General features: G+C 36.7%; 1 protein-coding gene across 1 annotated transcript in view; it reads right to left on the reverse strand.

Annotated features, from left to right (window-relative positions):
- Positions 1 to 14,805, reverse strand: part of LOC126694929 (trafficking protein particle complex II-specific subunit 130 homolog) — a 35,537-nt gene that overhangs the window by 17,900 nt on the left and 2,832 nt on the right. Inside the window, exons 3-10 of the mRNA XM_050391480.1 lie at positions 11,855 to 12,036; positions 10,844 to 11,027; positions 10,432 to 10,522; positions 9,895 to 10,055; positions 8,603 to 8,692; positions 8,322 to 8,477; positions 7,203 to 7,264; positions 6,948 to 7,038 (exon numbers count right to left, since the gene is read on the reverse strand). Of these exons, the coding sequence (XP_050247437.1) occupies positions 6,948 to 7,038; positions 7,203 to 7,264; positions 8,322 to 8,477; positions 8,603 to 8,692; positions 9,895 to 10,055; positions 10,432 to 10,522; positions 10,844 to 11,027; positions 11,855 to 12,036 (1,017 nt within the window). The remainder of the gene's footprint in view (positions 1 to 6,947; positions 7,039 to 7,202; positions 7,265 to 8,321; positions 8,478 to 8,602; positions 8,693 to 9,894; positions 10,056 to 10,431; positions 10,523 to 10,843; positions 11,028 to 11,854; positions 12,037 to 14,805) is intronic.

A 14,805-nucleotide genomic window follows, 5' to 3' on the forward strand; every position in this document is an offset into this window, starting at 1 on the left:
CCCTCCGGTACAATAATCGATCTCCTAGTCCCACCAGCTTTGAGTTCAGTTAACAGCAAGAACTGACCTGAGGAGTTGGAACACCACTGGAGAAAGAAAGCAGTGTCACCCTCTCTAAGAGTGAAAAACTGCTTGAAACTCTTCCCAACAACAAAGTGTTCGATGCAAAACATCAGCCAATGGGCTGCATTCTTGCTCATGAAAACTGATCTCATAGCAAACTTGCCCCTCTCAAATATCCTTAATAAGAAAAAACAACCCCCTTCCTCTACAACTAATTGAAAAGATTTAGACTCAATGAGAAAACTACGAACCCCCCCCATAGGTGTTCTTCTCTAAATGATTCAAGTTTGCAAAAGTGCTTGACCAAAGATTCCTGCCAATCAATTATAACTCATATGGTACCTTCTACCTTTATTTTATTTATACTTTATAATTCAATAGTTACAATAAGGGAGGGGGGTTTTGAACCCTTTGTCTTTGTTGGGATGGTTAGGAGGTGCTAGTTGAGCTACAGGGCTCTTTGCAAACCATCTCCCCTTGTAAGAGCAAGTTATCTCTTTATTACACTTTGTATAATTTAAGTTTTTTAGTGGCCACCCTAGAAAAAATGTTCATTGTGTAATATGTGTTACTATTCAAATCGTGTGCTATGTGTTAATGTGTTTGGCATGCCAACTATGCTAATTTGTTGGTCTTTGTGTTGTCATGTTGACGTGTTATTTATTCCACAACAGAATGGCATTGAGACATTTGTTAGAAATTACTTGAGCACAATTGTTTCATATGTATGTTCTACTATTGTAGTGATACTCTATGCTAACAGGTTTTTATATTATCAGTCGCATGCCCTCTGGTGTTCTTAGTGTTCGAATCCCCTTGCAAGTCCTGAAATGTTCTTAGAGGTCAGATCCCATTTAATCTACTTTCTCCTGATAAGCCCTCCATAATTTTTTTTAGTTATTAGCATACGCAGAGACAAGCGTTATTCACCCACACTTTCAGTGCTGATGTCATTATCATTGTAACTACCTCATATTATTCCCCATCATTTCTGGCAATGATTTACCTACCCTTTCATTTCTTCCTTATTTGTCACCACTCTCCTCATCTTCTAGTTCTAATAGTTCTCCAGTTACTGCTTCCGAGAAACCTTTACAGGTACACTGTCATCAAAGAACACATGCTAATAAGCCTCTTCCCAAACTGGACACCCTGCTCCTCCTCTCATTACTTTGTGCAAAAGGCAAGCGTACTTATACTTCTTACCCTATTTCCTGCTATGTTTCCTATGTCCTTTTTTTTTTTTTTTTTTATAGGTAAGAATAATTTTAGTAAAACAAGACTACTTCATGAAAAATACATGACAGCCTAAAGAATTACAATCGGAGAAAATATCTACATGTGAATAGATTCTATGAAAGATTAAATAAAATTACTATATGTGAACCCGAAGCAAATACCACTCATAGAGTGAACAAATGAAGTACGCTAGCAATTGAGTTGACGTATACTCCACATCCTCAAAAGTACATCGATTTCTTTCTCACCATATAGTCCACAACAGACATAAAAGGAACAAGATTCTAGACACCCAAAGAAGAAGTAGACCCTCCAATTAGCCATCCATATAATAAATCAAAAACCTTCTCCAGTAATACCCATTGCATCCCAAACACAAAACTTCACAAATCAGATGCCACACTGCAATGTATCAAAAGGTGGTCTGTAGATTCCCCACAACAACAAGACATACAATACCAACTAACCAATGAATAACCCCTCTTGAAAAGATTATCACCAGTAAGAATCTTTCCTAAAGCCGCTGTCCACACAAAAAAAGGAAACTCTCTAAGAAGCCTTAACCCTCCATATAGCTTTCCAAGGGAAAGACAAAGTGGGTGAACCCTATAAAATCATGTAAAAAGATCACATAGTGAAATCTCCACTACTCTTTGGCTTCCATCTCATCCGATCTTCCCCTCCCTAATAGGAAAATGGGAATTCCACAAATGGAAAAATGCAGCCACCCCATAAATCTCCCAATCATTACAGTTTCTCATGAATCCCACACCCCAACTCCTTCTCCCCCATCCTCCTGACTCTCCAACAATGATTCCACAAAAGCATCCCTATCCATAGCAACTTCAAAAATTATAGGAAACATCATCTTTAACGGTTGATCACCACACCAACAGTCATGCCAGAATCGGATTCGAAAACCAGAGCCTACCTCAAACCAAATGTATTGTAAAAAACTATCTCCCTTCATTCTAATACTCTTCCACAACCCACAACCATGAGCACCACGAACAAGTTTTGAATATCACCCCCCCCCCCCCCCTTTCCCGTACTTCCCAGTGACTACCCATCTCCACAACTGGTTCTCCTCCAACCCAAATTACCATAACCACTTGCCCAACAAAGATTGATTGAAGGTTGTAAGTTTACAAACCCCCAACCCTCCACTAGCCAAGGTTGGGACAAGATCACCCTCAAATAGAAGATCACCCTCAAATAGAAGATCAACTACTAGATATTGCACCTTTCAAGAAAGAAACTTGATTACACGGAAGACTAGAGTGTTATGTCTCAATCTAGTGCAAAAGTGGAGTATAGAGCCACGGCTCGTGTCATTTGAGCTGATGTGGATTAAGCACCTACTTGAGGAATTGAGACTTAGGCTGTGTTTGGTTCCCGTAAAATATTTTCCGGAAAATATCTATTTTCCGGAAATGCTATTTTCGGGAAAGGAAAATATTTTCAAGTGTTTGGTTGCATTCCAAAAAATATTTTGGAAAATATTTTCTGGTGTTTGGTTGTATTCTTGAAAATGCTCTAGAAAACCCATTTTTATCATGTTTCTCATATTTTCTCACATTTTCTCAGCTTCCAAACAAATATTAATATCATTTCTCAGTAAATAAACACAAAAGAAACAAATCCCAACAAAAAAAATTCATCAAATCCGGTCAAATTGAGAGAGAGAGAGGCGACTGGGTTCGATGAATGGGGACGACGAAGCTGGGTCGGGGACGACGAATCTGGGTCGAGGACGATCGGTTTTGGGGTGCGACGAGAACGATCGGTTTTGGGTGAATCGGTGCTGGGGTGCGACAATCTCACTGGTGGTGCGATCGGCGCGATGAGGGTCTGAGATGGTGCGATCGATCTCGTCAGTGGTGCGATCGGCACGATGAGGGTCTGAGATGGTGCGATCGACAAATGGGTTTGGGCATTGCTCGACGAACGAGCTCGGTCTTGGGTTTTCTGGGTTCATCGGAGTCGGTTTCTGGGTTCGGTCTCTTCTTCCTCTCTCTCTCTCTCTCTCTCTCTCTGTGCGTGCGGGCGCGATCTTCCTCTCACTCAGCTCTCTCTATTTTCCGGAAAATGATATTTGAAGGTAAAATAAAAACGGAAATCATTTTACACCCCAACACAAGTCAACTGAAAAGCATTTCCGGAAAATGCATTTTCCATGTGCAACCAAACACCCGCATTTACAGAAAAGCATTTCCGGAAGTGATTTTCACCCAAAACAAACACAACCTTAATGTCAAGTTACCCTTAACTATGCATTGTGATAACCAAGCAACAATCCATATTACTTTAAATCTTGTATTTGATGAGTGGACTAACCATATAAAAGTGGATTGCCATCTTGCTTGGGAAATGGTGGAAAGTGAAATTATTGCTACCTCATATGTCTCTACAGGAGCTCAAATTGCAGATATGTGTATTAAACCCTTATGCAAGACTAGATTGTATTTAATATATAATAAGCTGGGATTATATGATACATATGTCCCAGCTTGAGAAGAGTGTAGAGTTGTGTTTAATATTAAGGGGTGAATGTGTAACAATGTACTAAAAGTAAAAATACTAATCTTATGTGTTAGGGTAAATTAACATACCCTAAACACTTTTCTTGCACGCAACATGATAAAAAGTTCAAGGTAGATGGTGTTTAATATGAGGATGAATCTAGTGTACGTTCTCAAGTGGTCCAATTTTATCAGGAGCTTTATACAGAGACAAACATGTGGCACCCAACTATGGATGGGTTGGATTTTGCTTGTATTGGGGAGGATGATAGGTTGTCCCTTGAGAGGGAATTCTCGAAAGAAGTTACCTAGGTTCTAGCAGAGATGGAGGGGGATAAAGCCCTTGGTTCGAACGGGTTCACCATGGCATTTTTTCACAAATGTTGGAGGGTTGTGGAGGATGATGTTATGGCTGTATTTAAGCATTTTCACAGGTATTCAGTATTTGAACAATCTCTAAATGCTTCTTTTCTCTCTTTAATTCCTAAGAAAACTAATGCTGTCAATATAAAGGATTTTTGGCCTATTAGCTAAGTGGGCAGTGTTTACAAGTTGTTGTCTAAGGTGTTGGCGAATAGGTTGAGAGGGGTGTTAGACAGTCTGATTTCAGAGAATCAAAATTCCTTTGTTGGTGGAAGACAAATTTTGGACTCAATGCTAATTGCGAATGAGTGCCTAGACAGCAGATTGAAGTGTCACTCACCAGATGTAGTTTGTAAGTTGGACATAGAAAAAGCCTACGATCATGTTAATTGGGATGCCTTACTTTATTTGTTGAATAGGATGGGCTTTGGGTTGAAGTGGAGGGAGTGGATTAAAGCTTGCATATCTACTGTTTGCTTCTCTATTCTTGTGAATGGATCCCTGGTTTTTTTGGAAGTTCTCATGATTTGAGACAAGGTGATCCTTTGTCCCCTCTTTTTTTCCTTTTGATTATGGAAGTTTTAAGTCGGATTCTGTAGAAAACTGAGAATAGTGGTCTGCTTCATGGTTTTCATGTGGGACCAGTTAACTCTATTGGGGTATGCATATCACATTTGTTGTTTGTACCATTTTGCTTTGTAATGCTCCTAGAGAACAAGTGTTGTCCATTAGGCTGGCTTTGTCTTGCTTCCAAGCTTTTACTAGTTTGAAAGTAAATGTGGGGAAAAGTGAGATTGTCCCAGTTGGGGAGGTTGGTAATATAGGTGCTTTGGCTAACATTCTCCGTTGTAGCGTGGGTAGCCTGCCTATGAAATATTTGGGAATGACGTTGGGTACTCCATACAAGACTGCATCATTTGGAATCCTATTTTGGAGAAAATGGAGAAGCATCTATATTTGTCTAAGGGTGGTAGACTTACTCTTTTGAAGAGTACCCTTTCTAGCCCTGTAGCTGTGGCTGATAGATTGGAGCGTATTCAGAGGAATTTTTTGTGGCAGTCTTCAAAGGAGTGTTTCAAACATTCTTTGGTGGCTTGGGAGAAGGTTTGTTCACCATTAGAGATGGGTGATTTGGGGGTTAAGAAGTTAGTTCACTTCAATCAAGCCCTGTTAGGAAAATGGTTATGGAGGTTTGGCCAAGAAGGAACTCATCTTTGGCTGAGGGTTATTGCCACCAAATATGGAAAGGGTCAAGTGGGGTGGAATACTAAAGTTTGCAGAAGGGCCCACACGTGTGGTCTTTGGCATGGTATTAATGACAGTTCGGAGAGGTCCTCCAAACAATTGGCCCTCGTGGTGGGTGATGGCTCTCGCATTCTTTTTTGGCATGATAGGTAGGGGATACCTCACTTAAAATGCTCTATCCTCAATTATATGTGTGTTCAAATGACAAGGAAGCTTGCATTTCTGATGTATTGTGTCATCAGGAGGGTGGGAATAATAGATTTTGGAACTTGAGATTTTATAGGAATTTTCATGAGAGGGAATTAGAAGCTGCCTTCTCTTTCCTAGATTTCATTCAGTCTCGGATTTTGATAGGAATTGGGAGTGATAGTTCCCATTGGTGTCTTAATGGGAATGGTAAGTTCGATATTCGGTCCTTTTATAATAAGATGAAGGGTACCTCTCTCTTTAGCTTCCCTTGGAAGGGGATTTGGAAAGTCAATCCAAAAATGGTGGCTTTCTTCATGATGACCACAGCTCATGGTTGAATACTTACCTTGGATAATTTGATGCTCCGGGGTCTCCCTTTGGCAAATAGGTGCTGTATGTGCTGCTGTAATGAGGAATCTGTGGACCATCTTCTCCTACATTGTCCTGTAGCTCATTCTTTGTGGGTGCAAATGTTACAAGTTTTCAGGACCCAATGAGTCATGCCAGGTTCAGCGGAGAGTTTGGTGTTTTGTTGAAGTAATTGGCTGGGGAAATTTTCTTCAGACATATGGAATATGGTTCCTGGCTGTTTGATGTGGGTTGTTTGGATAGAAAGAAATCGGCACTCTTTTGAGGCTAAAGAGAAATCGCTTGTTCAGTTACAAGCTCTATGCCAGAGTACTCTTTTTGATTAGGCTAGGTGCTAGGGTTCTTCAAATTGTTCTTCTACTCTGGAGTTTTTTACTTCCCTTAGTATTGCCCCTTAAGTTGCTTTTCATATCTTTGTTTTTTTTTGCTGCTGTTTCTTGTGTTCACTCATGAACACCTTGTATTTGCTGTTTTCGATTTTTCTTCATGATTAATATGATTCTTATTACTTATCAAAAAAGAAAGAGGGACAATGAAACAAATGTTATTTTAAGTAACATGGCTGCTAACAATGCCAAAAACTAACATTTGTTTGGGATCCATAAGTTCCAACCTAGAAGATGAATTGTTAGACCACTAATTGAGGCCTAACAAATCATATGAATTGTTTGGGATCTAAAGGTTTCACCCCATTATAGAAATTGTTAGGCCACTGATTGAGGCCAACACGGAAGCCAGTAATTAACCATATTAGATTTTGGAGCAAAATGTGTCGCATAATAATTCATTCCTATTATTGACTACCTTGTGGGTTCTGTATTGACTATCATTCTGACAACATGAGTTGATTAGTCAGTAGAGAAAAAGCACAAGAACAATGATGTTTTCAAAGAAAGTAAACATATTAAATGGTCCTTTTGCTAGCACAGTCCTGATTATTCCATATTGAGAACTTACCTTTTCTTTCACGAGAACCTCAGATGAAGCATCAGGTGGAACTAAAGGCCATACTGCTGGCTTGGGCCAAGGTAGCATACTGAGTAAAGCACTGTTTGGAAGAAAAAGGATAAACATTAGATAAAAAATAGGATCTGAGCATAAGATAAATTTTTGCTGCAGTGAAGAATATCATATTCAGCTTGCTCTCTATTAGAAGCAATCAAATATAGAGAATGCTAAAGGTAGATTTGGTCTTCAAACTTTAGCTTCTACCTGTTGACAGGACTTCTTTCTATCTCAGCTCCAAATCCAACTAAATATGCAAGCCTCATGAACTGCCAAAACCATAAATACAATCACACAGAATTTCTCATTGCCAACTAGAAATAGGAATAGGGGAAAAAAATAAGATAAAATTTTGTAGAAACTGTCGACCACCACCAAAAAAAACAGTGTAGAATACAAAATCAATGCATTCAGACAAATATCAGCATGTTACTCCCTCTGTCCCAAATTGTTAGGCCTCTATTCCATTTTGGGATGTCCCAAAAGGATGTCCTCTTTGAAAATACAATCCATAAATTTCCTTAACATACCCCTCACTTTATTAAAAAAGCCAACACCTCTCTTTTACTAAGGTTTTCTTTTTTTGGGATAAATAACAGAATTGTATTAATCAAAAGTCCTAGTACACCGGGGGTGTACATGGATGACAATACATCAAACACATAAATTACAAAGATCAAGCATTTTGAAAAAATTAGAACAAGGAAAAAGATTAAAGGAAGAACTCCACTCCGGCAAGGTATGAAGAAGAAGAGATTTAAATTCTGAAATAGACCGTTACAAAAGTTTAAATTAATAAGGGTAGTTTTGGAAACTTGTACATTTTTATGTAAAAAACCAATGCATTAAATGATGTTCCCCTAAAAAGTTGGATTTTCTGAATAGGCCAAACAATTTGAGATGGAAGGAGTATAAACAATGTCTCTGGTTTTACCACATTCCCAATTCGGTTATAGATATTAGTCACTTATGTAGACTCAGAAATTGGTACATCACCAAATAATACTAAGATGCCGTTTGGAGTGGGCGTTTGCGTTTTCAGATTCTGCGTTTTCAGATTTTTTTTTTCCCCCTACGCGTGAACAATAACATCACATGAGTTCACTGTGCAGGGACAAAAATCACTGTTCATCACTGTTCACAGCATTGTTCACGCACTAAAAAATATTAAAAATGGGTTCTATGGTACTATTCACACATTTAAAAATTATTTTGTTACAGTATTTTCAGTTTTCAATTTTCAGTTTCAACAACAATAAGTTCAATCCAAATGGACCCTAAATGAAACAGAATATGCAGTTCAAGTTATTGAAAAAAAAAATCTACCTTAACTCTGCACAGGGAATAAAGATCACCCTTAAGGCGGTAGAACTCCTTTTCTATATCAGGTGGTCCATCGTTATATTGAGAAGCAGTTGCATTGATCAAAGCCAAGCAAGCAGTTATTACCCAAACTTCACGCATACAAAAGGGTAGAATACTCTGAGAAGAACTCAAAGAAGAAAGGAAATAGAAAAGGGAAAAAAATCAGAACCAACATTCAATTGATGTGCAAAAAAGTAACAATATTATGTTAAGCAAAGACATAACAATAGACTATCAAATACCTCACGCAAAGCCAGGGCCTTCGAGAAGCTTATTATGAATGAATAACCCCTTGATGCAACTTCAAAGGCCCGCTTTAGCTTAAATAAAAGCTGCAATTGACATATATCACTGAGATGCAATACCAATTTATAATTTCAGTAATGAAAAAAGTCACTACATGACTAAACTTAGATAAAAGAAAGGCTCTATTTGAAGAAGCACAAAAATGAATATTTTAGTGATGAGAAATTTGGTGTCATGGAACTAGCATCTAGGGCATCAAATAAAAAGTACTTATTGCTCCAGAAAGCAACTTGAAGCCACACCAATCAAAAGTTAGAAATAACTAACTGCTTTCATAATGGATACTCATAACTAGAAAAAAGATAACAAAGACACAGTTCAGATATTTTTGGTTAAAACAATAACATAATACCACATCATCTTCCACATTTGTTGAATTTACAAGCATAAGGCTCAGTGGGAGTTATTGCTTATATTTGATTCATGTTACTTGGAGGCACTTCTTAACCACTAATTTGGAGTTTATGATAACTGAAACTTTTATTATAATTAAACAAAAAAAAAAGTTGCACCAAAATTTTCTAGAACACTTCAAACCTTCTTTCCCCGTTTGTATTTGTGCATTTGCATCAGTGTGAGACAGAGAAGGCAGATAATGAAAGAACCCAATGACCTTACAAAAGAATCTAACTAAATTTTGAGCACCCACTCAAGAGTACTTGCAGACAGTCATTTTGAAAGTAGCTTGAATTACACATAATGGAGCTACTTGTTACGATAACAAAAACAAACAGAGACTTAGTCCCAAAATGTTAGGGTCGGCTATAGATTCTTGACAGGGTCAGCCATATATATTCTTTTCCTCCATTCTACTCTATCTAAAGTCATACTCTTTGTTACTCCCTTAATTGACATTTCCCTTTTTATTAATTCTATTAATGTGATTTTTGGTCTTCCTCTACTTTTTTTCATTCCCTCAACTTGGGCCAACTCACTCTCTCTTATTGGTCCATTAGTTGCTCTCCTCTAAACATGACCGAACCATCTTAAGCAACCCTCCCTCATCTTTTTACAATAATACAAAAACATTTAATCAAGTTAATTAATGGATTCCACCATCCAATGAAGCACACGTTTGAAAGTAAGCAAAAGTGATTCATGCACAATAAGATGTGCATTGTTGACAAAGCAAACAAAATGACATCTTTACAATGAATTTACCGTCTAATTCAATTTTCTTTAAATGCAACCATTTAATATCAAATGAGGGATTCTCAGTTTTGCAAACCTTTGATTGACAGGAAAAGAGATACTGTCGAAATTCAAACTCCCTAAACGAGTCATCTTGAACAATCTGTGTCAATGGTTTGTTCCCAGGGTTAAGCAAAGCAGCCTGATCATCACCACAGTCTACTCCTCCAAAGTCTCTCAGTTTCCCAGGCATATTAACTGCATAAAATGAGATTAATTTTTAATCCTCTATTTTTTTGTAAGAAGTAATAAAAAGTTGATCCATTAATACTCATTACTTCAATCATACAACGATCCATATTGCTCAAGTACACAATAGATACACCAACAATTAAGATCTAAATTTACAATGCTCAATCAAATCTAATAAATTTGAAAATGAATAAAATCCTGATGCTATCATCCATTCAAACAAGGATCTGAGGTATAACCATTTCAGATCCCCAATATATATTTAAAGGTCATATGATCGTGTGCATATTTGTGTGTATATATCATAGCACTTCTGTTACTGAAAAACACAAGCAGAGTCAAAATTTGTATCTTGACAGCAGAAGTGATAACAAGGTAGCACCTGTTTCCAAATAGCAGAGTTCTAACTCATCATACTCGCGCAATGCATCTTCAAATAGATGAGCCATCTCAAACATAAAAGCCAAACTTTCCTGAGAATAAGTCAGAAACATCTAGAGTAAGCAGAAGAAGAATGTAATAAATAACTGGGTTACATAACTATAAGGACAATAGTTATCTTTGAGACTCATGCTTCCACGTCTATCTTAAGTGAGAAAGATGTCACTTCCATCAATAAAGGTAGAAGACGAAATTTGAAATGTATGCTCTTTAGTAAAATGATATTTACTTGAGAAATAAAAGGCAAAATATGACATTGAAAAATCCCAATTAATAATCAATGCATTCCTCCTTGAAGCCAAAGCACCCTTTACCACATTTTTAATTCAAAGCTTTTGGCAAAAAGGAACAACCTTCAAGATAAAAAAATTACAGAAGTTCCAAACTGGCATTAAGCGTTGTTCACTGAGCTTGCGTATCTCATCCTCATAAAACTGTACACGCCTATCCAATGTATTTCGGATGGACTCCATAATCTTGGATTCCAGGTCTTCCCAAAAATTTGCCTCAGGGCTCTGTATATCTAATTTGCAGCACCTGAACAAAGCATAAGTTAGAAACACTGGAAAACAAGGGAAAGATCTTTCATATCAAGCCCTTTGCACGATACTATACACATTTTTTCCTCACAGTTAGGTCTTTCCAAAACACTACCCTCCTCAAACTTAAAAATGTAATAATGCTGGTAAGGTAGTCAATATATGACCCAATATATTGATTGATTTTATACTTCTCTTATGGTTAATAGGTATAAAGAACGAAAAGCCATTAACTCATGTTTTCATCCAGAGAATGATAATTAATAAATTACCACTTGTCCCAAAGCTTAAGCTATTAGGAAATGAAATGATGAATTTGATCATTTAACCATTATTTTCACACTCCCTCTCAAGCATGGATATAGATTCCGCTTAATAAGTGGGAACCAACATGTGGGATTTTTAACTTTTCAAATGGAAGGTAGAGCAGGGACTAGGAAATGGTAACATTATTCTAACAAAAATAATGATTGAAAATTAATTTTAGTGTCCAAGTATTACTTGTACAATATACTGCCACAATGCTGTTAACTTGTGAACAGGAAAGCAATTTAACATAATGATAATTAAAACATATATTCCAGTGATACTATCACTTATAAAAAATAAACAAATAAATAAAACATGTATTCCAGTTATGTCTGACAACAGAAGTAACTCTTCAATGAAAATGACTCGAGGACAAGCCTAAAGTGCACCAAAAATTCAGTGAAGTATTATGGAGAAACTTAAACCACTTGAGAAAAATCTAAAGCAATGATCATGTCAATTTTTTTTAAATCCATCAAATGAAATATAATACATTATGGAGACCTGCAAACATACCTTTCCCTCTTTTTGGAGCTAAATTCAACTTCAAGTTTGGCGTATACTTTTTTTGCCAATTTTGTGGCTTGATCATTATTTGGGGGAGCTTTAGACACAAATACAATAAACCATTCCCGCTCATCATTTTGGACAATCAATTTCAGGCGTGGTTTAAGGATGGTCCTGAACTCATCAAGATCCTATGGAAAATGAAAATGAAAATGTAGTAAAAGAACCACATTAGCAGTAATACAATCAGAAAAGAAAAATTGGTAGAAAGAAAGAAATCACCAACTAATACTTACTGAATACACGTACATCAAAAGAAATAAAACTTTTACAAATGTAAATATTTGGCTTTATTGATTCACAGATACAGGAGCATTGCATAGGTTTATTTAAGTAAGGGACACATGACAAACCAATATTAACAGTATTTTATTCACATGTAAATAGAATTACTTCAAACAGAATGAGAAGGCACTGGGACATGGAAGGCAATGGAGCTCAGATTGTAGGAAGAAAAATGGACTCTAAATAAATAATAAAATAAAAACACTCATGTAAGGTCCTTTATAGAACTAACAGTGCAGAGGGGAAGTTTTTTGTGATGGTGGGAAAGGGGGGAGGAGGGAGGAATGAAGAGTTTTGTGCACCCAATCATAAGGAATTGGATACTTTGACAAGTCATCTGTCATCTATGCTTTGCACTTGCAATTGATTGAAATTCATCATTCAATAACTTCCGATTAGTAGACCAAGTAAGCATAAAGTTGGCTTATGGAATCAACACTTAATTCATCAACTTATTTATACAAATAGAAAATTCTGTCAGAAATTTCAGGAAATAAATGAAAAATATTAATCATTTCATATCATGCCACTTTTTTACTTTACTTACCCTCTTAACTACTAATATCGCACTACCATTGTATCCATAAATACAAATAGCATGCATTTATCATGTTTTTCTTCATCCCAGGTGATGTGCACACTATTATTTATGTATAGATACTGTGTAGCCTACTTCTACTGTGAAAATATTTAAAAGAAGGGCAAGTGCACTTTTCCCCCTTAAGTATAAGAAAATTGCAAAGCCCCCCTTTAGTTTAAAAATGAAATGTTAACTTTTTAAAATACACACTTTACCCCTCCATTACTATTTTCAGCCAGTTAAACGGAAAATTCAATTTTTTTTTCTGAATTTGTGTCCAGCCCCACACTAATTTGAAGCCTTATATATAGGCAATACTGTAAAGGATTCGGTGGTTTCTGCCCAAAAGGTCCTCCCATGTGAGGAGAGGAGAAGATTGCTAGAAAGCCATGGGTACGAGTTTCTTCAAAAAGTAGTTTGGCAACTCTTTTGAGGTGCAAAACATTGTTTGTTTTGGATTCATTCAGATTTGGATTGGTTTGTAGCTGTAGTTATTAGTGCATTTGTGTCTGAAAGATTTTGAGTATGTGTTTGTAAAGTTTAGTTAAGTGTGAGTAATCTATATAGCTGATAGTGGATTTTGGTTGGCGTTGCCCATTAACATAAGCATGGAATTTAAGTCAACGTGATGATCTATTAAAAATTTGCAAATTCCTATTTTGAGTTAGTTAACTTTTTGGGTTTTCTTGGTATGGAAGGAAAGTCTTTTTTTTTTTTTGATAGGTAATAAGAGTTTTTTTGATAAGAAAAGAACAATGTGTTTACAATTGTAAACTCAATGCACTTGAAAAAAATATAATCAAAGCAAATGGAGAGTATAATAGAAAAAAGGAAATCAAACAAGGAAATACAATGCGTAAGACCCCAAATACGAGTCCACTCAAACAAAGTCCTAGCTAGCAAAGTCTCATGACAACAAATAGGGTTGTAAATGAGCTAAGCCGAGTCAAGTATTAACAGTTTAGATTTCGTTCATTTAATCTTATTTTGAACACTAGCCAAGCCCAAGCTCATCATCAAACAAAATTACATGTTTAAGCTATATTCATTTTTTGGTCAAACAAGCTCAAGCATGTCCATGAGCTACTTAATTAACTTTTTTTTTTTTCCTTTTTTCCCATATATAGTACATTACCAAAAAAATTTACCCCTTCACAAATCTATGAAATTTTATTAATGGACTATTTTTTGATAAGTATTAATGGACTATTTATATTACCACTAAACTCTAAATAATAATTTATTTTACAAACTTATACAATCCAATCTCAAATATATGTAAGTACATTTTTGACACGTATACTATAGTGGGTCCAAATCTAGTTTGGATGACTTTCCTATAATAAATTTATTGATTGAACAAGGCTGTGCTGAAGCCAGGTACCACATGAATCCTATACAAATGAGGAGCGATGCCACACTGGACAGCAGTAGGTTCTTCCTTAGACCAAGTTGTGACCTTGGGTCTGTAAACTTGAAATACCAAAGACAAACTTATACAATCCAATCTCAAATATAAATAAGTATATTTTTGACACGTATACTGTAGTGGGTCCAATTCTAGTTTGGATGACTTTCCTACAATAAATTTATTGATTGAACGAGGCCGAGGCTGTGCCGAAGCTAGGTACCATGTGAATCCTACACAAATGAGGAGCAATGCCATACTGGACAGCAATAGGTTCTTCCCTAGATCAAGCTGTGACCTTGGGTCTGTAAACTTGAAATACCAAAGAGAAGCTCAATTCCTCCATGACCTGACCAACCCTAGGGTTGGCCATGGAGGGTCCAAGGGCTAAGTTAGTGAAGAGCATGAGAAAACTAAGGTCAAAGAGAGAGAGTTGAACGAGCAAAGAGAGAGTCCTCAGACAAATCAAAGAGTGAGTTTGATAAGCAAAGAGAGAGTCCTTAGGAGAATGTCTTTAGGTGAATCAGAGAGTCCCTAAGAGGATCAAAGAGTGTCCTCAGGAGAATGTCCTCAAGCAAGTTAGAGAGAGTTCCTAAGAGTGTCATAGAGAGTTCCTGAGAGGGTCAG

This window comes from Quercus robur, chromosome 8 (genome assembly GCF_932294415.1).
Source record: "Quercus robur chromosome 8, dhQueRobu3.1, whole genome shotgun sequence".
In the NCBI taxonomy this organism is placed as follows: domain Eukaryota; kingdom Viridiplantae; phylum Streptophyta; class Magnoliopsida; order Fagales; family Fagaceae; genus Quercus; species Quercus robur.